We start from the raw sequence: 24,233 nt of genomic DNA on the forward strand, positions 1-24,233 counted from the left end.
AGTCTTTGATCAAATATATTTGTGTAAACATGGAACTTTTCTTTTCAATCCATGCCCAAGACAAAGCCGAGTGACTCTTTGCCCCCCATCTGTCTGTGTTTGAAGCACAGGTCTGTATTTGCTGATATTGTTTTGTATTATAGTAGGGTCTACGCAGACCCCAATTGAGATCATGTCCCGCAGTGACTGCACAAATGCTTAGTGAAACAGCCCCTGCCCTGAAGAACTTATCTAAATAGACAAGAGAGACAAAGGATGGAAGAAAGGAAGGATTATCCTCATTTTACAGATCAGGACCTGAGATGGAGTGTGATTTGCCTAGAGTCTCTCTGGAAGTCTCTGGCAGATCCAGGGATTGAACCCAGTTGCCTGAGTCCTAGCCCAGTGTCTTGACCCTAGGGAAAGGTTGACCCCTCGCTATCGAATGGCTGTTGGGTGCGGCCTGCGTAAAATGGTCTCCATAGGTCAGAGTTGGCGGGGCAGCGTGGGGGAAGCTTGCATTGGTGCTGCCTGCACTGTACTTGCTCTGGGTACAGCCTAGACCATCAGCCTGTCAATCCAGCACCTTTCACCAGCCCTGAATTCTCTTTACAAGTCGAAAACATAAAACAAACCAGGCCCCCTTTTGCTCTCCATTTCTAGCCCTGAGGCTTTCACACTCCGTAGGTCATGTGAACCACTCTTCAGTCACTACAAGCTCTGCTCAACAAATTGGATGTTTTCATGTCAGCTATGGGCTGTAGGAAATCCAGTCTGTCAGCCTGTGCAATTTGTATCCTGCAAAAAGGAGGCAGCTCATGCTCACGCTCTGGAATGTCTGCCGGAGCCTGGTGGCCATGTGCTGCTCTGCCCTCAGATAAAGTGCTCTGGTTGGTTTGGTTGTTAGTGCAGGAAATTGTAAAGCACGGTAATTGGGGTTGCTTAATTGGCAATGTATATGGCTTGTATGCTGCCTGTGGAGGGGGAGCAGGGTAACAGAAGGTCAGGATGGAACCACACGGTGGTTGAGGATGGAGTGTTAACGGGATTAGGTATGCTGGAAGGGAGAAAGAGATTTCAATCTGGCTCTAGCTAGGATGAACCTAGTCTACACTGGGATTACAGCCACCCGTGTAGCTGCATTGATAAATACTCCTAGTATAGACAGGGTTTACACGAGGGCAGTATGATTTGCACCAGGCAGCGTTCCAAATTGGAATGGGCTGCACCAGTGTAACTCACATCTATCCTAGGGATGTGCCTCAGTGCAGCTGTGCTAGTGTTTGAAATCACAGCGTGGACAAGGCCTGAGTCAGTGAGTTGAATGATTTTTGGCAATGGGATGATTTAAAGAGAGACATTTAGGTGGAACATCAAAGGAAATGACTTGACAGTGAGATTGTGGTGGAAGGATGGAAGATGACTCAGATTGTGGTGGTCAAAGGCTTGTCACTTGAGGACATTTAGAACTAGACTGGACAAACCTCTAAAAAAGGTATAGGGAACAACCCTGCACTATTAGTGCCGAGGGGATCAACTAGAAAAGCCTACACTAATTGTTCTCTTCCACCTTTGGTCTTTAAATCGTTGTTTTGTTTGTCAGTTACAAAATGAACAATATTCTGGGTGCAAACTTGCACGCAGACACATGAGTCTTCTGTGACTCCCTGTATGCTCGCCATCCAGCAGCTTTGCAAAAATGATGACTTCGTCAGTTGACTTGTGGATCACATTTGCAGGGATGCTGATGGGTCAAAGAAGCAGAATCAGAGGTAGGACAAAGGAGACAATACAAATAGAAGTGGGGGCTTTTTTATTTATTTTGTTTAGCATTTTTTAGCTGACAAAGCCACATTGGTGGAACAAAGTCTGACACTGGAACATGGCACTGGAAAGGAAGCTCCCAGCAGGAGCTGCTGAGGCACGCATTATTTGATTGTAATTCCTGTGTGGAATAAGAGACTGTTCACAGTGTTGATTTCAGCTCGCCCATGTCTTCTCAAGGGTTGTGGAGGGTGAGGGAGAGACACCCACCATGCCACACAGATGGTACCCGTAGCTGCTCAGTGCTCCATACACAACAGCAACAGGAACACCTTGATCATCATCAATGGACTCCTCCTCGGATGTATTTCTAGTGGGGTCCTGCAGGGATCGGTTCTCAGCCCTTTTCTATTTAACATTTTTATCAATGACCTGGAAGAAAACATGAAATCATCACTGGTCAAGTTCGCATATGACACAGAAATTAGGGGAGTGGCTGATAATGAAGAGGACAAGTCACTGATACAGAGCGATTTGGATCGCTTGCTAAGTGTAAGTAACCAGCATGCGTTTTTAATATGGCTAAATGTAAAAGTATGACTGTAGGCCATGCTTACAGGATGGGGGACTCTATCCTGGGGAGCAGGGAGTCTGGAAAGGATTTGGGGGTTGTAGTGGAAAATCAGCTGAACATGAGCTCCCCGTGCAATGCAATGGTCACAGGACTAATGCGATCCTTGGATGCATAAAAGAGAATCTTGAGCGGGAATAGAGAGGTTATTTTATCTCTGTATTTGTCACTGGTGTAACCATTGCTGGAATACTGTGTCCAGTTCTGGTGTCCACAATTCAGGGAGGAAGTTTATAAATTGGAGAGGGTTCATAGATGAGCCACAAAAGTGAGAAAAGGATTTGATAACATGCCTTATAGAGAGAGACTAAAGGAGCTCAATATATTTATTTTAACAAAGAGAAGATTAAGGGATGACTTGATCACAGTCTGTAAGTACCTGCATAGGGAACAAATATTTAATAATGGGCTTTTTAGTCTAGGAGAGGAAGGTCTAAAACAGTCCAATGGTTGGAATTTGAAGCTAGACGAATTTAGAATGCAAATAAGACACAGTTTTTAGCAGTGAAGATAATTAATCATTGGAACAATTTACCAAGATCTATGGTGGATCCACCATATCTGGCAAGTTTAAAATCAAGATTGGATGTTTTTCTAAAAGATCTGCTCTAGGATTATTTTGGGGAGGTTCTGTGGCCTGTGCTATACAGGAGGTCAGACTACATGATCACCCTGTTCCCTTCTGGCCTTAGAATCTATGAATCATTTACATTGATCTTGTATATTGCACTTTACAGGTCCAAATGCCTCCTCCTCTGTTTATTAATGCTCTAGGAGGAAATCTCTGTCTCTTGTACTTTGTTTTTTTTGCAATTAGTTTTCATTGTTTTTCAGAGAGAAATAACTAGCAACAGAGTAAAAACTAATGTATCCAAACCCATGTATTCAGCACTCTGTCTTTCCTAAAGTCAGTCCTCCAGCAGGCATAATTTGCTTTGAAAAGTCCCCCTTTCTACCTAGATAAATGTCATGCCCCCCATTCTATTTGGATTAAGGAGGTTCAGCTACACAAGGAGATAGTGGGGAGCTGTGAAGGAAGTGCGAGAAGTCCTTCCCTTCTGAGCTAAGCTTGAATTGGAAGGACAGGTGTTAACTGGATTTGAATTGACAGGGTGAGGGCATGTCCCGTTGGCCTGCAGTGCCCCACCTGCTGCGTGCAACATCGGGGTAGCCCCCGTGCACTTGTAAATCCATTAGGACACAATGTATAAGCTGCGAGTTAGCATTAGGAGTGAGTGAGGACGTGGGGAGGGCATTCATCTTGCAGCATTGACGGAGAATGAAGTGTCATGAACAGTTGAGGATGTCTCAGCATCCTGGAACCAATCCACAGGACAGAGTCGGAGTCAGCCTGTGTTCTCCAGCAGCCTGAGCCATAGTCTTTTTTCCAGCAGAGCAATACCTGTATGTTTCTCAAACAGACCTCTCGGTATTACAGCTGATGGCCCTGTAATGAGAGAGCAACAGGAGTTGAGCTCATGTCTGTCTGTCTGTCTGTCTTTTACGGGAGAGAAAAATGACGATCCCCGTCCAAATAGCATATGTAGGAGAGAGGAAGAAGAGAGAACTGGATTTGTTGTTCGTGTCCTAGTGAAGAATAACTTGTATTGCATTGCTGGCAAGAAGTCCCACCCCAGCAATTCTCAACCTGTAGTTTATGACTTAGGAATCCCCTCCCCAGTAGTTTTCTGTTGTGTGAGGGGGAAGGTGGATTACAAGTTTCTCCCATTCCCTGTTTCTGGTCTCGTGCTGAAACAGGTTTGCCCATTATAATGCTCTTGCTTTACTTCTCGAACTCACTCATGTTGACAGTAAGCCTACGCTCGTCAGTTTCACTTGCGGATTCTTGGTAATCACTCATTGCTGCTGTGTTTGGGTTGTAGATGTTGCAGGGAGCAGTTTAAATCCAAACAGAAATTTTTCCATGTTAGGTTTTGTAAACCACGACTCCCCCGCTGATTTGGGGGATTAAACTAACAGGCAATGTGCCTTTAAACAATTCTAAGATGTATCAGTATAATTGTGCTTGTAGGGGGGAAACGTTTTATTTTAATTTTTAATTTACAGTATCACTTCTGTGTAAGAGGAGTTTAGAGGAATTTTTAACTGCCCCACCCACAATCTCGAAGTATCAAATTAATTTATCTGCTCACTAGAAACTACTACCAATACACTGACCTCCCCAAAGGAAAAACCTAAACCCAGCTTCCCTGAAGTATGTCCAGTTGTCAGGGTGGTGGAAAACAGGATCTTCTAAGGGGCCTTCAGAGGAAATTAACAAGACTCTGGAGGCACTGCCTCCAAAGGAGAATTTGAAGGAAATGTTGCATTGCTTTTCGTTTAATGGAAAGCAGCAGCTCTCCATATTGGGAACACATTCTCATTATTGTTGACAGATCTGCCCTTGAGTTTTTAAATTAACTTTGTCTGCTTGAATTTCCCAGGGTTAGGGCAGAAGCCTGGGTTGCAGTATATATGATGATATTACTTGGGCAAATGCCTCTCAGAGCATTCATCTGACCTGAATGAAGACAGGCAAAAGTCTTTATCCTAATACGGTTTGAGGAGGGGAATCTAGCACAGCTTCATTCAGCTAACAGGGCAGCGAAGACACCCTTGTTACGGACACCAGTTGCCATAGTGGGCTGCCGCTAACCAAGTTCCTGTGGGAACAAATCTCATGCTTGGAGTTCTGCATGCATGAAAAGCAGTTTCATGTTCTCTTTATCAGTGGTAACCATCCCTGCCCAGAGTTTGCACTAGTGACTTAATGCATCCCATGCAGATACCAGGGCTGAGACGTCAGTTAGCATGACCAAAAATAGCACTCTGCAGCTGTTAGTGGAGGGGGACGTTCCCATTCCTACTAGCATGCCACTGGGGAAATGAGAGTCCTCTTTCTCCTTGAGAGCCAATCCAGTTGGTTTTATTCAGTCTGTAGCCTGGTAGGTTTATAACCTGTCCCCCAGCCATTATGTGTTTTAGATCAGAGAAGTTTCCTGCTACATGGGTGTTTAGTTTAACACCTGTGATCTGATTTTTGTGTCCAGCTCCAGAGTTCTCCCATGTACTTCATGCTGGTCCATTTTCAGATCGCCATGATGGAGTAAACAAACGAACAAATGATTAGTGACTGCAGTAGCATAGCAACCAATAGCAATACTTTGCCCTCCCATAATGCCTCTAGTCTGAGGCTCTCCAGCCACCTTATCAACAATAAAAGCAGCAGAGAGTCCTGTGGCACCTTATAGACTAACAGATGTATTGGAGCATAAGCTAGTCTATAAGGTGCCACAGGACTCTCTGCTGCTTTTACAGATCCAGACTAACACGGCTACTCCTCTGATACTTACCAACAATAGTTAATGAAGCATCACATCACTCTGCAATGTTCATTCTGTTTGACAGAAGGGGGACTGAGGCACTGAAACGTTAAGTGATTTGTATGTAAACTCAGGATTTGAACTCTGGTCCCGATTTCCGAGCTCCTGCCAATTAAATCCATTGATGACTTTGTGTTATGGATCAGATTACATAACTGGTAACTTGGTTTTCCAGCAGAACTGTTCTATTAAGTTCCTGTACAAGGTACTAGGCTAAGCTCCCTCTAAGCTATCAAGGGCCACGCAGGCGGGGAGAGGCACCTCTCCCCCGGCCCAGTCCCAGAGCTGCCGCAGCCGGGGAAAGGTGTCTCTCCCCCGGCCCCGGGCTGCTGCAGCTAGAGGGGGCTGCGTGGAATTTCTCTCTCCCCGCCACAGCCGCAGGGAAGCCTGTACCCCTCACCCTGGCCCCACCCCAGAGTCCTCACTCCCGGCCCCCCCACACCCCAACCCTCTGCCTCAGCCCTGAGCCGCCTTCTACACCCCAAACCCCTCATTCCTAGCCCTACCCCAGAGCCCTCACCCCCAACCAGAGCCCTCACCCCCCTGCACCCAACCCTCCTGCCCCAGCCCTGAGTCCCCTCCCACACTCCGAACCCCTCAGTCCTACCCCTGCCACACGTCACCTCCATATTAGTGCACATAACAAAATTCATTCCACACATGAATGAAAAAATTAGAGGGAACATTGGTACCAGGTATATTTCTGTATAAACCAGTCACTCTGTGTCAGTGGTGTCTTGAGAAGAGAATGCTTTTGCAGCTCCTATTCCAACTGGCTTTCTGTGTGGAGTAGACTGTTTAACTTACCAGGAGTACAGTGTGAATCGGGAGTGAGGAGCAGTCTGTAAGCATCAACTGGTTTCAGGCTGAAGAGTGTAGATTAATTCCACATCTGTGTTAGGTTTGGCTTGATCCTTCAGATTTGCAACAGCTGTTGGGAAGCAAAGAATCCCCTCTTTAAATGTATGATCAAATTCTCCGAGCAAGAAGCATGTTATTTCAGTGTCATTCTCCTCAAGACAGGAAAAGCTGCATTTAAAAGTTGCTGAGGCAGCATTCTCCTACAGCATCCTCTGATCTTCCTGTGGTTTCCGATTAGCTCACATTTGGCTTTCCATTCACCATGCCTAACACAATAGATGGTCCTTTCAGGGGCGATTGTTCACCTATTTGTACTGTGACTGCCTTTTCTTTCTCTTTCATTAGCCTTCCTGTATGGATCACAAATCCCAAATTGCTCAGAATAAATGTAGCCAACTTCCTGTGCCAGCAGGGCAGAGGAGACCCTTTGCCAGTAATTGGAGTCTGCTTGTGCCACGTTGACAGCCTTGTAGAGACGGTCAGTTAATGGCTAGGACTTCGCCAAGCTCTGCGCTTTCACTTTGCACAGGCTCGTGCAAACGTTGGCTTCAGGTCTAGATCTTCCCTTCAGTTTCAGGCCATCCATATAATTGCTTGGATCTAAGGAGGCCAGAGGGAATTTCCATAACGTGAAACACGTTGCAGCCATTCTCGCCTTTAATACAGCTGTGTGGCCTGCTGATGCTACAGGATCCCAGCACTCCATGTTCTGTCTTCAGCCAAGCAGCATCAAGTCAGAGCATGACATGCTGGAGGCCAGTCATTTCTGTCGGCTTCATTTTTGTATGAAAGGTATTGTCCAAAGACTACACAAATTAAAATTCCAGATATTTCACTATGAGGTTAATTAACCATTGGAGCAATTTACCAAGGGATGTGGTGCTTTCTCCTATCCCTGACATCTTTAAATCAAGATTGGAAGTATTTCTTAAACCTCTAGCTCAGCCATAAGATAGGAGCTTGATGCAGGAATCACTGGGTAAAATACTCTGGCCCGTTGTTATGCAGGAAATCAGACTAGGTGATCACAGTGGGCCCTTCTGGACTTGCATCTCTCAATCTACATTACTGTTCTATATCAAATGCTGATCAGTCCTTGGTTTTTCTGTAGTGCCCGTCCACCTCTGTAATATCTCAGTACTGATGGAATCTCTTTTCTGTCTGTATTTCCAGATGTTTCACTATGATTTTAACAATGAAAGTTTCCAACCACCAGAAGGCTGTTTATAAGTTTGGGTAGTTGTAAGGTTAAAAGCTGATGCAATCTGGCACTTACTGAACCCACTATTCCCTTTCAACTCTTAACAAAACACAGAATCTTCTTCTTTGTACAAAGGGGGGGAAAATCTATCCTGTTCTTCGAGTGGAGAGGAGAGAATCTGAGGGAATTTGAATTACAGAAATAAGCAGTAAATGAAAAAACCCAGTTTCCCATCAAGGTTATGTACTTTCGGGTCAGACCTGCCGTAAAATGAGCCATTTGACTTTCTCTTAGAAGTGTCTGATCTGCTTTGGAAAGCGGAGCGTGATAGAAAGAGCCCATTGCCATGGGAATGGTGGTAAATCTTGGCAATCATCCTTCAGTGCATGCGTTTTTCATTTCCAATCAGCTTTCCCAATGCACAGGAGAATCATCAAATCAAACTGCTCAGACTTTGAACAGTGCATTCATGTACTTTCTGATATAGACATTCACATTAATATAGTTAGTGCTTGGAGACCACTAATTTGCTATTCAAGCCTTTCATAACTGGGTTTATATGACAGCACATTCCGGTGTTCTTAAATGCAATTGTCTTGTTTGTTCATCCGTGTCTCATGCTGCATTTAAATTATAGCCCAACTAACTGGACTTATCTAGCTGTTTGTCAAGGGATTTATTTATTATTATCACCACAGAGCTCTTCACCAATCTGAGCTGGTTATACTTCACAGACCGCTGAATTGAGGTAGGTAAGCAGAGCTGTGCAAAATGTTCTCAGCTTGCACTGAACAGGGTGTGAAATTTACCAGGTTTCAGCTTCTTTCACAGCTGGGTCTAAGCACAACCCAGCTTTGATGAGGTTCGCAGATGTTTGGAGTGGACCAGGGACTGATGTATGATTTTGAGTTGAAGCTATGGGACTGTCACAGCGCTGTGTGGATTCAACATGAAAGTCAGCCATTGTGACTGATTTTTCTTATTTTGCTTGAGATTTGTGCATAACTGAGCTGGATCCAGTGGGTCTGTGCTTAATGCCCGGCACGACCATAACAATGACCTGAGTTTGAGTCCCAAGCTCAGTCCCTCCTTCCCCCTGTGGCCTTGTAGCATGTGCAGCCCCAGAACCTCGGGTTGCTCTGCAGTGATACCTTTGGTTATTTATACAGCACCCACAGATGTGCAGGACATATAAACTCTATAGATTATAAATGGCTGAGTTAGGAGACCGTTGGTTGGGCATAATGTAGAGACCACTACCAGCAACCCCCTGAAAGGAAAGCTGCTGCAGCAGCATTCTACAGGGCCTTGAGGGGAGTCTGTTGAATATGGCAAAGACATGACAAAATAGAGCAGCTGTTTATAGAGAGCTCTCCAGTTACTTTCTGTAATCTCTTTATTATTTGCAACAACCTTTTAGATAGCTGCTTGAAAAACGTGATCCTTGTAAAGATCCCTTTAAACTTCACAAACTTGGATTTACTTTGTGTTTTGAACCAAACTCAATTTAACATGGCTGACTTGCATTTAGCAAAGTCTTTGCAGCTTTTGTGGCCAAATCCATTTAGCTTGTGCATCAGCATCATCGATGACGTCAGCTTAGCCCTGGGAATGTGTGTGTTAGTAAATGGTGCTAGCAGGGGCACATGAGTCTGTTTTCTGTAGGTCCTAATAAATGGAGATTTAAAAAAAAAAATTATGATTCTGTATATGCATCTTTTTTAGATATTTGTGACCTAGAGGACTTTGATCATCAAATAACAAGTTTCAGGTAGGATAAATTTTGATAGCCTTGTCAAGTTTCTCAAAACACAGTAAGATTTTTGCACAGAAACAAGTTCCAGAAGAGCGATAGAGATACTGGCATTAAAACTTAAATGTCTCCTATGATTAGCACCCTTAGCTAGAGTGTCGGTAAGCATATAAAAAGCTAGATCACCCAGTTCACTCTGGCTCGAGGTTGCATCCTTTTCCTACACCCTTCATCTGTCTTGTCCACTAGATTGTAAACTCTTCAGGGCTGGGATTGTCTTTTAGCACAATACAGAGTCTTCACCGTCTCCATCATACAATGCTTTACATGATGGGGGCCAAATTTCAACTGAGACTTGAGTATTACTCTGATATAAATAAAATAATAAGATGGATCAGAATATAGAAGCATGTGCTTTAAGGTTTATTCTGGATCCATTATTTTGCATTGCAAAATAACTCAGCATAAAGTATCAGAAGTAGTGTAATTGTGAGTTTTATTAACATTGAGGCTCCATTCTGCTGTTCTTCCATTGCGGTTTTTTGTTCTCCACTGGCCCAAATGAATGTCATAAATATCTATGGCGCCAGGGAGAGTTTGCAGCACATTATTTGATGATGTGGGAAACTAATGATTCATTTCCTTCCCTCCCCTCTCCTCTGTCCTCTCTGGTTCTGTGTTGTGATCTGATTGCATTTAAGAGGTTGATAATACATCACTGGGCTGTTTAGGTTGAAGTGCCTTGGAAAAATGTAAGTGAACTGCTCAGATTGGAATGTTTTAGGTACTCGAAGCTCTGAGATCAGCTCCTCTGACCACAGCCTTTCCTGGCTTTTAGTTACAGTTGAAGATGCATTGGAGTGGTTACAGAAGGCTTCCCGTGTACACCTGCAGGTTATGCCTTGCCAGCAGCTATTTTCCTCTTTCTATAGTTCCTTCTAGTGCTGGTGGTTTTTTACAATTCACATTTCAGATGCAGAATAAATTCTATGTGCAGAAATATGATGCCAGACGAGAAGTGTGTGACCAGGTGTGTTTCAGTTATTGGCATTGGATGAAGTTGTGTGGGGAGTTCTAGGCTGCGAATCAAGATGGCCAAAATGCAGCAGGGCCTAGGCAGAATCATCTCTCCAAGTTTCTGTATATCAGCCATGTTTTCAGTGTGAACATGTCTTGGGCATGGACTGGAGATTAGTGTAATGAATGGTGAGTTGGGAGGGAAGGAAGCAGCTGAAACAGGATTGCCTCATAGGGTGGTGGCATATCACAGTTACAGTGCCTTCCAGCCAGAGATCTCAAAGTACTCCACACGGGGGGAAACAGAGGCACTGGGAGATTAACTCCTGTGTCAAGGGTCACATAGCAAGTGCGTGGCAGAGCTGGGAGTAGAATGCAGACTTAGCTCCGGTCGACACGATGTCATTTTCTTTTGAGGTCACCAGGCTAGCAGTAGCTGGGCTCCTGTGTGAGACCTTTGGATGCTCTGCTACAAACTGCCGCTCTGTCATCTTCTGCATCTTTTTGATCACTGGCCTGTAAGATGCTGCTGCTCAAAAGTATTAATGGTCAAGCTACTTAGAGTTTACCTCTTCTTCTCCTTCCCCCCCTCTTTTACAGCTAAAACTATGGAACAAATACAGAGTCTCCAACATTCCGTCGCTGATATTTATAGACGCTTCCACGGGGAAGGTTGTGTGCAGAAACGGCTTGTTGGTGATCCGGGATGACCCAGAAGGTGAGACCTGGAGCACTGCACACCCATACGACGGCTAACAGTTCGCTTCTCTTTTAGCTCCCTTTCCAAAGTGTGCCTGGAAGCAAAAAATGGAAACAAATGAAGATCATCAGACTTGCCTCATCAAAGCACTGGATTATTTTCAGCATGAAATTCCCTACATTGTTCCCATTAGAGTTAGGGTTTCATTTTTTAACGAACAAAGGCATCCCTTCTAGGTTTTCTGTCTGAAGTGCAAATGAGGGAAAAGTTAGATGAAATGAAACACTGCGGTACGCATTTCACTGGGGGGGACAGGCAGACAAACTGAGGACCCACATTTTTCATCACTTAAAATCTGTGCTGTTCTCATGTAGTGAGTGTTGCGTATATTAGTAACCCCATACAGTTTGAGACAGAACAGTTCCCTTGTTACTTACAGATGGTGCCGAAAAGAAGCTACAGTTTTCTTTTCTAAATCATACCATGCGGCGTGTTTATACCAGACCTTGCGTTCTCTGAATCGGCAAGTGATAAAAACAAACAAATATTGCTGCACATATTTGTAGTCCCTACACAAAATGAAAGTGGGGCATCTGCCTGGACACCTTTGACCTTTCAGCATATGTGCCTCTGCATTCCATGCGGTTGTCATTTCCCTGGTGCGGGAATGACAGATACTGAAAACAAGCCCCTAGGTGTAACACAGGGGGCTGGAGCCGTGCAGCATGAGAGGCTAAGTATAATTTGTGGTTGAAACCATCTGGTAATGTTTCTTTAGCTCTGGCTGAATTTATGGGCTGCTTATTCTGGGAATTGGCAGCAGGAATAGTCAGAATATATGGGCGCTTTTTTTAGATGGGTAAGGAAACCTGTGTGTCCATTATCCTGCCATAAAGCTATGGACAAAGCAGCCCTGTGTGGGGGAAATGAAAATGGTGACAGCTTTAAGGAAGCCTGCTGCTGTTCCTAAAAGAGAGAGACCGAGGTGGGAGTTGAGCTGCAGTAACCGAGGCTATACCAGCTGCTTCTCAATTGTTTTAAAATGCTAGCTGTTCAGGAAGCAGAATGGCTGTGAGGAGCGGGATGGGCAGATTGACCTGTTCTCTAAAAGATGAATAGTCAGAGTACATGGCCTGCACCCCAGCCATGAGCAGAGAGATCCTGAGCCTGCAGAGCTCTGCCAAACTCATTTTAAAGGGAAGAATGAACCGCAGACCACAGCAATGACCTGGCCACCCAAAGCAGTACTATTTGCATTGTTCCCAGAGAGCATTCTGACATCTAGAGACTGGGTGAATGCACGCAAACGCACTTTGCGGCTTAGAAGGCACAGGGATCCCTAAGGGTCAGATCCTGCCCCTCTGTGGGCACCGAGGGTCCTATCCAGAGTAGAAAGTGGTGCAGTTGTGGTGTTTGCGGGAGGGGAGAGCGGGGAAGAGGATACTGAGAGCCTACGTAGGAAATGTGGACCCTCTGCTTGATACAAAGCATGGCTCCTCTGGGGTGTCCTGCGTAGGGCGGTTGGGGATGGAGGTGCAAGGGCAGCAAGTAGATTTGCAGCTGCATAGGTCTGCTGGCTGAGCACTCCATTGTGGGGAGGAGGGGGACAAACCCGGGGCTGCATAGACAACTTCATCCCTGAGACTGCAGTAGTGGCTGAACCCTGAGAGGGGGTGACTCTGGGGTCCCCCGCATGGAAAGCCTGATTGCCAGGTTTGGGGGCAGAGAATATGGTCCTTTGTAGGCGGCTCTCCTCTGCGTCCCTCAGTGGGTGTTTCATAGGGTGGTTTTCCCTTCAGAATAAATGTGTTGGTTAACGTTTTGTGCCAATCTCCCCACGGGGATGTGGCCCAGTATCTGGGTGGCAGAGGATGTCTCCATGGAAAGACATCGGTGCAGATGGATTAAGAGGACTCCCGGCTCCTGTCTGTTGCATGGTTGCCCAGCTAGATGCCTTTGGAGAAGGGGGAGGGCCTCAGTAAAGCCATTTCAAGTGTAAAGGCTAGATGTGGCTCTCACTCTTCTTCTCTCTGCCTTCTCCCCTTGCCCATCCCAAACTCCCCTAGGGCTCGAGTTCCCCTGGGGACCAAAACCCTTCAGTGAAGTTGTTGCAGGGCCTCTGCTCAGAAACAATGGCCCGTCGCTGGACAGCACCGCCCTGGAGGGCTCTCACGTGGGGGTCTATTTCTCTGCGCACTGGGTGAGTAGCTGGCACCTCTCCATCGCGGAGTAAATGGAAGGGGTTGGAGGTGAGTGGCAGCTCTGTGGGAAGGCTCAACCCTGACTGCAGCTCCTCATGCTAGATAACCGTGCCCTCTGCTGGCTGGGCTGCCAGAGTCACTTTTGCAGGGGCAGCTGTGCCCGAGGTGAAATTCACCCTGAGCAGACAGGTTCTTCCACCTTCCCCTTCCAGGTAACTGGCGGAGGTTGCACTGGTGACTTGCTGAGTCAGTGCCCTCTATCCAGCAGGCCCAGCCACTTGGCAGACTGCGAGACTGCCTCTTGGCCCCCTGGGAAAGCAGGGATCGTGGGGGCCTCATGGAGCTCCCTGTTCCCCTGCTGCGGGAAGCTGTGGAGTGAATCAGGCCCATTGACTTCAATGAGAGCAGTGTCCCTGGTGTCCAGGTACTATGTGCTCCTCTGTGTTTTTCCAGTGCCCGCCCTGCCGAAGCCTCACGAGGGTCTTGGTGGAGTCCTACCGGAAAATCAAGGAGACGGGGCAGAAATTTGAGATCGTCTTCGTTAGCGCAGACAGGTAATGTCTGCTGTTTGCTTTGGAGAGTTGTGTGCTGTGCCGTGGTGCAGAGGCTGGAGGGACGAGGCAAGTGTGCAGGCCAGACTGGAGAAACTCATGCCCCGAAGCAAGGAGAGAGTTGGGAGTTACTAGAAGCAGATCACGATCAGTACGGTTTTGTGGTACATTCAGCTGTTTGATATGTACCCGCGAGGTGGAAGAAACTCCAAGTATTAATGGATACGACACCTGCTTTAAGGAGAGAAACCAATCGGGTTTGTCCCTTGGAGTGCTGTTGGATACACAGGAGACCGGGCTCTAAATGTGGGGTGGGAGGGAGGCAGGGCTGGACAGGGCTCTTCCAGATAATAAGGACCCTACACCCCAACCTGGTAGCATGAGATACCTTCACCCTGCTGGCTTAGGGGAGAGATTGAAGGAGCCAGGGGAAAGATGGATTAGCCAGGGCAGAGGTGAAGTCAAGATCAAGCCCACAATCCTTGAGGTGGTCTTGCTTGACATTTTGCTTTGAGGTTCCTGCGTGCCCTGGATACAAGCCCGAGGTCTGCGGGACCCTTGAGCAGCAGCTGTCAGAATTGAGGAGATTTTAAATCTCTTAAAATTGAAACTCGCTGCAAGCTCCTTCTTTGGGAGAGGCGCCATCTTTAAAATCAATGCAGTCTCCCCCTGGGTGGGTGCAACTTGGCCTGCCCCGCGTACAGGTGGGCTCTGGGGAAGTGTCAGGCGTCTGCTGGGACACGTATGGGCAAAGGGTTATACAGGAAAAAGGGCCGCAGAAGGACGGTAATGAGGGTGCATTTATTTGACCTCCATTTCCATTGCATAGGTCAGAGGACTCTTTCAAGCAGTATTTCAGCGAGATGCCCTGGCTAGCTGTGCCATACGCTGATGAAGCCAGAAGATCGCGCCTCAATCGGCTCTACGGCATACAAGGTAGGAAACACCTCAAGCCTGGCATGAAAATCACTCCTGCCCGCTCCTCTCATTTCATTTTTTTCTTAAATGTCTCCTCTTTTTAAATAAAACAAGAAAACAGCAAAGCAAAGGGCCTTCGGCAGAGCTCTCTTCTCTGCAGACTAATGTTCCTACTGTAACCTGCCATCCTGTTAGCCAAAATGGAACTTCAAAAGTAACCTAATAATTCCTCCTGGAAATTTGGAGCCTTCCGGTCTTATGTTTTATCCCTAATTGATTTATTTATTTGTTTTGCTTTTCTTTAAGGTTTCCGTGTTGTTTTCTTACTCTTCTATGTGATGGGAACTCAGGCCATTGTTCTCTGTAGAGACTGAGGAAGATGGCATCTGATTTGCGGTAGTGACATAAGATTTGCATGTTTGATGTAAACCATGGCTTTGCGTCTACTCTTCCGGGTGTCAGTTTCAGAATTACACAGGCCTTGGCTGCTAAGAGCAGGAGGGAGAGAGGGATTGTGTGTGTATTTTTCAAGGTGTTCCAAAGACTTTGTGCACTCACAGGAGCTCTAAATGTAACTGATGTAATGCACTGACCCTGTAGTAAACAAAGGACAGCATTGATGTCTTGCCTAGAGGGTGTAGTACAGGGAAGGATAAATGGGGCTATTAGCTAGCAGGGAAGTTTTCAGTATTTATGCATGTTTCCTCCCTGTGAGTAGGGGACTGAAGGGATTGATTTATGATGGGAGATGAAAAGAACTAAGGATAATTTGGGTAAGTGATGGTTCAGGAGAAGTTGTTTGATGACAGCTTGCAAGTGTCTGAGAGATGCAAACACCAAGAAGGGAATGGAGTTGCCGAGGGTGGTCCAAGGTGCAGCTACGGGCCTGCCCTTACACAGGGTCTCTCAAGGCCTGACTCTGTTACGCTAAGTCCCCTTTACACCACTGTGGCAGCATCCATGGGCCATAAAGTGGGTGTAAATGTAATTTACCTAACCCTGACTGTCACGTCAACGCTATCCAAAGCTTTCTGAAAATCAGGAGAGAGTAAATAATTGGCTCTTTGCATCTGCACCAACAGTTATTCTGTTTAACAAAATAATCAGTTCTGTCTGGTCTGGCCTGCCTTTCCCAAATCTATGCTGGCTTTCACGTTTCCAAACCATACATTATAAACTGCCCCAAATGTCCCTCTTTTGAGCTTTGCATACATACCGAGGCAGAATCTTGCCTGTAGAAGTTAAGTTATCCTTTGCAGACACTTTGGGACTATACCATCCCTGGATTTTTTTTTGTCCTTTGTTACTTCCCCAGGATTGAGATAATAGTTGAATGGTTTAACTGTTTCATCCTTGGCCTTTGCAGGTGTAACCCACCTCTCCCAGTGTCCTGGCCAAATGATTGCCTCCCGCTCTGTTACCTCAGTCTCTCCTCCAGCTTATCCTCATTAGTAAACACAAGCACATCCTGGAGGGATGTGTTGTTAAAATCTTCTTTGTCAAATGTGGATGTGAAGGAACTACTGCTACAGCTACCAACAGTTTATTCCTCTGCTGCCTTATCATTGACTTTTCTGGGTTGGTCTTGTTTTCCAGACCTCTGGTATAGTTTAAAAGTCATGTTGTTCGTCACTGATATCCCTAGCTATATTTGCTGCTGTGTTTCCATTTTACTCTTTGAACGCCCCCTTGACATTCCCTCTGTTTCACATAAAACTCTGACAATGCTGCATTGCTCCCGGTAGTGCTGAGGAGCTCTGTGTTTGCTCTCTCTGATTCTTGTTAGTTAGTCATACCTCTGTTTTAGAACTCTGTAGGGGCCAGCGAGAAACCTATCAGTATAACCCTTAGCAGCCCTGCCTTGTCCCTCTTCATCCCAGAAGAAGGGAAGCCTGGTATGGCCCTTTTTGAGGGATTGCAAGTATGTCTGATAGCAGGTACCAGGCATCTGCACAGCGTAGTGTTTGTGTTTGTTTCACAAGCCTTTGATGGCCTCAGGAGCCCATTCGCAGAGCTGAAATAATACAAGATCTTGTCTTCTCAAACTCATTCAGTTCCTGAGTGGAGGAATGCAGCGAGATGACCAGATCTCTTGTTATTTTGCTGCCATAACTGGCTCCCTTTGGCATTGAGGAAGCCAGGAAAAAATGTAAATACAAATACTGAGTTATTGGGCTTTTATTTGGATTTCCCTGAATGCCTTTCTCCTAGTGTGGAGTCAGGTGGGTGAACCATTCCCACCTATACTAACTTGCTTGGGCATCCAGCACTATTTATCTTGAGATTTATTCATTTTTTGCATTGTGGCTGTTCAGAAATAATTCCCCATTGTGTGCACCATTCCCAAGCTTCATGTAAATTGCCTCCTTCAGTTCACTCTTCCTACGGAACGAGAAGCAGCGATGAATTTTATGAACAAATGGGGATTTTCTCTTACTAATTTTTATTTAGAGAGAGGTTTTGGATTGTTAGAAATCCCCACTGATCCCCTCAAATCTCCTTTGGATTGGCAGTGATTATGGGAGATGCTGCTTTCCTTAAAAATCTGTCTGTCCATCTATCTAGGTTTACCAGGTTGCCCATCACCCTGGTATCTGAGAGCCTTTCGCAAGAAGCGAACACAAAAATCTCTCTCTTCCTGCCGAGTTGGGCAGGAACAATTTTAAAGTTATTGTAGGGAAACGTGTCCCTTTCTGGACTCAGGAAAGCAAAAACCCTGCTAGTCGCAACAGATGGGATAGCAGGTCTAACTTCTTTTTTCCTTTCAAAACAAAAAACAAAACAAAACAAGCACTGCTGTAAATGCTTCGCTTAGTTTATCTATGGGACACAGAACTTTGCTTCTGATAATCACAAATCCATAACTAATAGATGTTAAAAAAAAACCCAGATTCTCTTGCCAGTCATCTTAGAATAAGAATATTATCAGATGTGGTAACAGAAAATTCTGTCACTGAGTTTTTGTAAAATGTTAGTCACGTGGGAAAAACCCCTTTTCTAGTGGGTAAAATCTAATTGAGGAGTCCAATCTGTCCTATTCTTAATCTAAACTTTTATAAGACACTTATCACCATCGCCCCTGATTTCATGATTGTACCTTCAAAGGAATGCATCCGATAAAGTGAGCTGTAGCTCACAAAAGCTTATGCTCAAATAAATTGGTTAGTCTCTAAGGTGCCACAAGTCCTCCTTTTCTTTTTGTGGACACAGACTAACACGGCTGCCACTCTGAAACCTGTTAATAAAGTCTGGCTTTATCACAGCCAAAGGAATTGACAAAAAGTTGTTCTGGGAACTAAAAGAGGATCTGATGGTATGTGTGTGAGGGATGTATAACACAGGGGTTAGCAGGTGTGAAATAAGTTTGCTTTTGAGTTTATATGCCGAAGACGCTGACCTGGATACCACAGGCCTGTATCTCTGCAGATAGGATATGACTGCCATAGGATTGTGATGGTGTCAAGTTGTGCTGGGCAAGGTGTTAAATTCTCTTTTCCTCCGTGTCCCCTCCCCCACAGTTGCTCTGTGAGCTTTGTGACACACTAGCTAGGGGAAGCTGTCAGTTAAGAACTGGGGAAGACCTGAGAACCAGGTGAAAATATGCTGTGTTTTAAGCAGGGCAATAAAAGCACCACTCCAAGCGGGAGAGAGGAAATAAAAGTTCTTGTGAATTGTCCGAGTTGAGCAGCCATGCAGTGGGTCAGTCCTGTGGGAGGGAGATTACTGCCCTTTGCAGACTGAAGGGCCTCCACACAGAGACAGGACACTGCTGGAGATGGACTGTCCTTGATGAGTTTGCTTTAATTCTCTCCCTCTTCTGCCATCCTTCATAGAGGGTCTCTTCAGTCTTAACCAGAAGTGCGGCTTTCTGGGGGGGGTTTTAGCTCCCAGGGGCCAGTTGTTGCTGGCTGAGGAATACCTGGAGCCTGCAGTCAGTGTGTTTTTGGGAAAACTTTATTAAGTTTTATTTATGAAGTTACAATAAAATGTGAACATATTAAATCGCACATGACTTGTTACTGATTCAGGATCAGGTTAATAGTCAAAGAACCTGGGTAAGGATTCAGGCTGGGAAGCTCTCCTTCTCTGAGCACACTAAAAAGGGTGACGAAGGTTCCCTTTTTTTGGTTCTTCTCTTGTGTACACACCTTGTGTGAAAGCGTTTCTATTACACGGACAGTCCATATTTGACTATGCCACAATTCCATTGGAGGAGAAGTCTGTTTTCCAATAATGAGCAATATGAGGTCTTGCTGCTAACAATAACAAATAAATTAATTTGTCATTCTGCTTACAATGTAGCTCCCTCACTGGAGCATTACATGAACCGGTCAGGGGATGTCGAGGGGAAGCTGGATAAAATGAATCTGTTTAATAGTTTCCTCCCAAAACTGACTAATTCCTGGAAACAACCATCACAAGTGCAAGTGTGTTCCCCTCTCCCCGCAACCCATCCAATACAGCACCTCCCTAGTGGCAAAAATATGAAGAATCTTAACAGGCATCAAATACCATCTGTACAGTTACTTTTACACATATTCTTTATGAGCTACCCAAACTGAAGATGTCGATCCCCTTTCCTTTCCCACATAGAGACTAACTCATCCCGATCAATTTCTTTGTCCAAATCACTCTCCCATCTTTCATTCTGGGTTGTTTTCTCATCACCATCTTTTTTCAGTCAAAATTGTCTCTGTCTCAGAAACCTTTTGTTCCAGCTTGCTCCTTTGTCAACTCCTCAGACGATGTTACAGATCTAGCTAAGAGCCGTTCGGTATCCAGAGATCACAATAAAATGTTTGACTTGTAAGTATTGAAAATATGGTACCTTGTTATTGTTTACGTCGTTACCTGTCTCTCAGTATGATTTTGAATCTGGACCCAGGAGCAGATGTCTGGATTGAATAGTCTCAGCTCTTACCCACAATGAATAGTCACATACGGGATATTTCTTAGGGATGAATTCCTGATTGCTAATGAAAGTAGCAAAGGGACAGGGCTCGGCAGCAGGAATATACCAAAGCTGTCACAGTGGTCTGGATGAATGGGTGTGACCTACATTTCTTTTTCACCCAACAATTACTATGACTAGCTATATTTGGGCTCTGGTCTTGTCAAACTGAATCACTGTGTATTTTAGACTTGTTAAAGGGACACTGTCAGATTGAAAATCCAGAAATCCCCTTGTGTGTTTACCTGAAAACAGTAACACTGAAACAATTTATTCTTTAAATTAGGCCCTGATTTTCTGGGTGTAGTCTTACACTTGCAGGTAATTCGGTTCATAGCACTTGGATATCTTGCTATCTGATCATGCCTGGAAATCAAGTGGAGGTCTAAATGCTATGAGCAGTGCACACACATTGTCTGCAGATGCAGAATTATGCCATTAAAATGAGGCCAACAGTCAAAATCAGGCCCTTAGATTTCCCTGGTCAGCAGAGCTAATGTGAGATCTTTACCTTTGTATAAAGGGAATCTCAGAGAGGAGATTAAGTAACTTGCCCAAGGTCACACAGAAATGTCTGTGGCAGAGCTGGGAATTGAATCCAGTAAGTGTCTTAACACAGGACATGCGCCTGGGAGTCTCTCAGCAGTGTCACATGGATCTGGAGGAGGAGATCAAAGTGCAGAGCAAGTTGGGGTGGGATTGGAATTCTAAGGAGATAAAGGTCCCAGTCCTGTGAGATGTGTCACATCCTCTGTGTCTGTTGACGTCACTGGTCAGGGTATTCTCCTTCTCACAGCTTAAGGCTCAAAGTGAGTTTCCCAGTTACTCGCTCGCTTTCTGACCTGACCCTCTGCAGCTATCTCAAATGCCATCAGGTGATGAATAAACCCTTCTGTGATTCAAATAATTTTCTTGGCATAACCTTGGGATTTGTAACTCATCCACCAAGCTAGGTTAATGTGCTGTTCTTCCTGCTAACCTAGGGTGTACAGCCTTAGTATGTATAAAGGAATTTAAAGCTGCGCTGTCTAGGGCTGGAATGAGGGGAATGTAATTGCTCGCTGGGGTTTGCAGGCAAATGTTGAACAGACAAATGTCCATGGATTTCATAGTGAAATGCTTAGAATGCAAAGATGTGTGAGTAGCCTGCAGTTTTCCATATGTGTGCATGCAGGTCCAGGAGTGTGGCAGTAACTTCACTTGCTTTCCGCTACTCTGAAAATGGTTCTGGGAAGTCTTTGGAACAAGACTCCTGGGCTGAAATGCACGAGACCCGGCTGGGAGCGTTTGACTCGTCTGAATTTGCCAATTCTAATTTACAGGAGGTTGCTGGGTGTGGGAGGAGCAAGACACTCAATAGCGAATAGATCAATGCAAGAGTGGTGAGAACCAGACACCAAAATGCTGGCTCCTTGACTCTTAGCAGCCCTGATATTAAATTGTCTCTGTCCTTCCCTGTTTCTCTCTCTTGGGAGACAAAGAAGAAACATTTTTCCAGATGAGAGTGCCAGTGTTGGGTTATTTGTGAAGCCTTTTGAATTTCCAGAACCTAACGTTTCAGCTCCCGTCCACTCTGTCTTAGACAGGTCGAGATGGGCACCTGAAGCAGCCATGCGTTGCTCAGAGAGATCACTGAGCCTGCAGGTCTCCTCCTCCTCTTTCACTAGACAGGTTTGTACAGTGGCTGTTCCTTCCTCAGGCTTCCCAAGTGGAGAGACCTCCCCCCACCCTCTTTTCATTGAGTCCCAGCTGCTGGTGGTTCCTGTTGTTTTGGTAGCTGGCCTCTTCTCATTCCTGAATGGCTCCATTGCTCAAACCTTGCACTCTCATTTGAACAATAATCTCTTCCCCCGGCTGTCCGCTCAGCTCTCCCGGCTGTCCAGGGAAATGGAGCAGCAGGGCACAATCTGCAGCAGCATTTTCTTCAGCTTCTTGGAAGCTTATTAGCTGCTTTCCAACCCAGCAAATGGAGCTCGAACTGTAGGGGTCCCTCGTGTGTTTGAATGGGATGTTCTGGCCACTTCAGCCATGCCTTGGGCTTCCTCATGCAAAAAGATACCTGCCTTGATCTGCAAGCCAACTACAAGGAGTCGTTCGTGGAACCTGTCTGGTCTGTGTAAGTTTCAGTGGTACCAAGACTGTGGGTCACATCCTCAGCTGATGTAGATTGCCATAGTTCTACTGCAGTCAATGGACCTAGGCTGATTTATCCCAGCTCCGGTAGCCTTGGTACCACTGAAACTTACGCAGACTGAACAGTCATCTGGTTCATTGGGCAGCCATAAAAATCAAGGCAGTGAACGCTACAGGTCCTGTTGCTTCAAGGATCCGAGCATTAACATTCAAATGTGGAGCCAAAACTCAGGGCTCTTCTGGGACTGGGGGAGGTTAGGCCAAATGACGGCTATGGCCATGTCTACACTACAAAGTTTTACCAACACAAGTTACGTCGATCTAAAGCTGCCATGGTTAGTACATCGCTTGTGTGCGTACATACTTGGCTCCTTGCATCAGCACTGCACATGCTCACCAGGAGCGCTTGCGTCAATGCACAGTGCAGTGCACTATGGGTAGGTGTCCCAGTGTGCAGCCTGCCTCCAGCCAGCACACTCTCTTTTGGGAAGTCTTGGCAAATCATGGTGGAGCAGAAACCAGTTGTACATGGGTGACTAGGCGCAAAGGGTCAACTTCCCAGGGGGCAACTATCTCCATCCCATAATATCCTCTATATCCCAGAATTTTTGTGCCTTATTAAAAAATCCCATGAACCCGCACAGCCTTCCTCGCTGTCTGTCATCTTTAACAGAAGCATGGAGCCTGCCCTGCTCTTCCCTATTGTCATAAGCATTGCAAGAATAGCACACACGATCCTCCGGTATTTGCAGCACCATAAGAGGAACTGAATCAGCAGGGAGCATGATGACTTCTTGGCGGACAGATTGCTGGGGACATGGCAAGAACCAATTCAAAGGTGTTGGTGGCATTCCTGGAGCAGCTGCAGGTGGTGGAATGCAGCTTTTGGGCCTGAGAAACGTTATGATGTGGTGGGATCAGATCCTAATGCAGACTTGGTATGATGAGCAGTGGCTGCAGAACTTTGGGAATGCACAAAGCAACGTTCCTGGATCTGTGTGCTGAGCTCTTCCTAGCCCTCCAACACAGGGACACCAGAATGAGAACTGCGCTGACAGAGGAGAAGCAAGTGGTGATTACGCTGTGACAACGTGCAATGCCAGATTGCTACCGGTCAGTGGGAAATCATTTTGGGGTTGGAAAATCTGCGGTGGGAGCTGTTATCACACAAGGGTGCAGGGACGGTGACCAACTCCTGCTACGCAGGACGGTGCCTCTCTGGGGTGTGCAGGACAGAGCGGAAGGCTTTGCAGCAGTGGGGTTCTTGAACTGCAGTGGAGCAACAGTCAGCACGTGTCCCTGTTCTGGCACCAGACCATTTTGCCAGAGTGCATCAACAGAAAGAGGCCTGTGAATCGGGTTCCTCAGAGGTATCCATGGTGGTCTGCAGGGCGGGGCAGGGGGAAGGAGGGTCTCCGCCAAATATGGAATAAGCTCTTTGTAAAAGGCAGGTCTGCAGCTCAGCACCAGATTGACTATTCACTACCCAGGCCTTCAGATATGCCTGATGCAGTTCCTTGGCTTTTACGCGGTACTGCTGCTGATGCCTGTCGTACCCTTCTCCTGCATGCCCCATGCAATGTTCTAGGAGATGTCCACATTTCTACAGCTGGGCCATAGCTGTGCTTGCTCAGCCTCTTCTCCCCTCTGGCCCAGGAGATCCAGTATCTCCGCTCTGCTCCAAGCCGGGGCGTATAGCCAGCAGGGTCAGCCGAGCAGTTTCATACAACAATGGAGAGCTGCTGGATGTGCTCGCCAAGCTGGACGATCATGGTTCTGGTCTCTGTGGTCCCTGAGCCATGGAGTTCACAACTCTGTGCACAGCAGTCAGTGTTGGGCATGGTGGGACAGCTGCTGGAGGACTGTTAAGGTTGACATAAGTAATGCACTGTCTACACTCCCGCTGCATTGACCTCAGTACATCTACCAGGGCTCAATGCCACTGCGGGAAGTGGTGTTACTATGTCGGCGTAATGGGGCGCTTACAGTGGTGGGAGACAAATTTAAGTGTAGACACGTGCACATCTAGGTCGACACAAGGCAGCTTACATCAACCTGACTTCGTAGTGTTGACCAGGCCTATGTCTATGCTTTAAGTGGTACAGCAGCCTAGCTGCAGTGCTGTAGGCTTCAGTGTAGACACTCAGGACAGTGATGAGAGGGTTTTTTGCTGTAGTTAATCTACCCCCA

At 46.1% G+C, this 24,233-nt stretch overlaps 1 protein-coding gene and 1 long non-coding RNA gene across 2 annotated transcripts in view; one reads left to right on the plus strand and one right to left on the minus strand.

The window, feature by feature from the left end:
- The window catches only part of NXN (nucleoredoxin), a 99,463-nt gene that overhangs the window by 54,550 nt on the left and 20,680 nt on the right, over positions 1-24,233 (plus strand). Inside the window, exons 2-5 of the mRNA XM_084650984.1 lie at positions 11,190-11,307; positions 13,356-13,489; positions 13,944-14,044; positions 14,871-14,977. Of these exons, the coding sequence (XP_084507110.1) occupies positions 11,190-11,307; positions 13,356-13,489; positions 13,944-14,044; positions 14,871-14,977 (460 nt within the window). The remainder of the gene's footprint in view (positions 1-11,189; positions 11,308-13,355; positions 13,490-13,943; positions 14,045-14,870; positions 14,978-24,233) is intronic.
- Positions 1,791-7,383, minus strand: LOC311532581. Its single transcript, XR_014714412.1, has 4 exons — positions 6,565-7,383; positions 5,728-5,862; positions 3,777-3,821; positions 1,791-2,175 (listed from the first exon to the last, which is right to left on the minus strand). It is a non-coding gene; the product is annotated as an uncharacterized lncRNA (long non-coding RNA).

This window comes from Lepidochelys olivacea, assembly GCF_965140295.1.
Source record: "Lepidochelys olivacea isolate rLepOli2 genome assembly, chromosome: 17".
Taxonomy (NCBI): domain Eukaryota; kingdom Metazoa; phylum Chordata; order Testudines; family Cheloniidae; genus Lepidochelys; species Lepidochelys olivacea.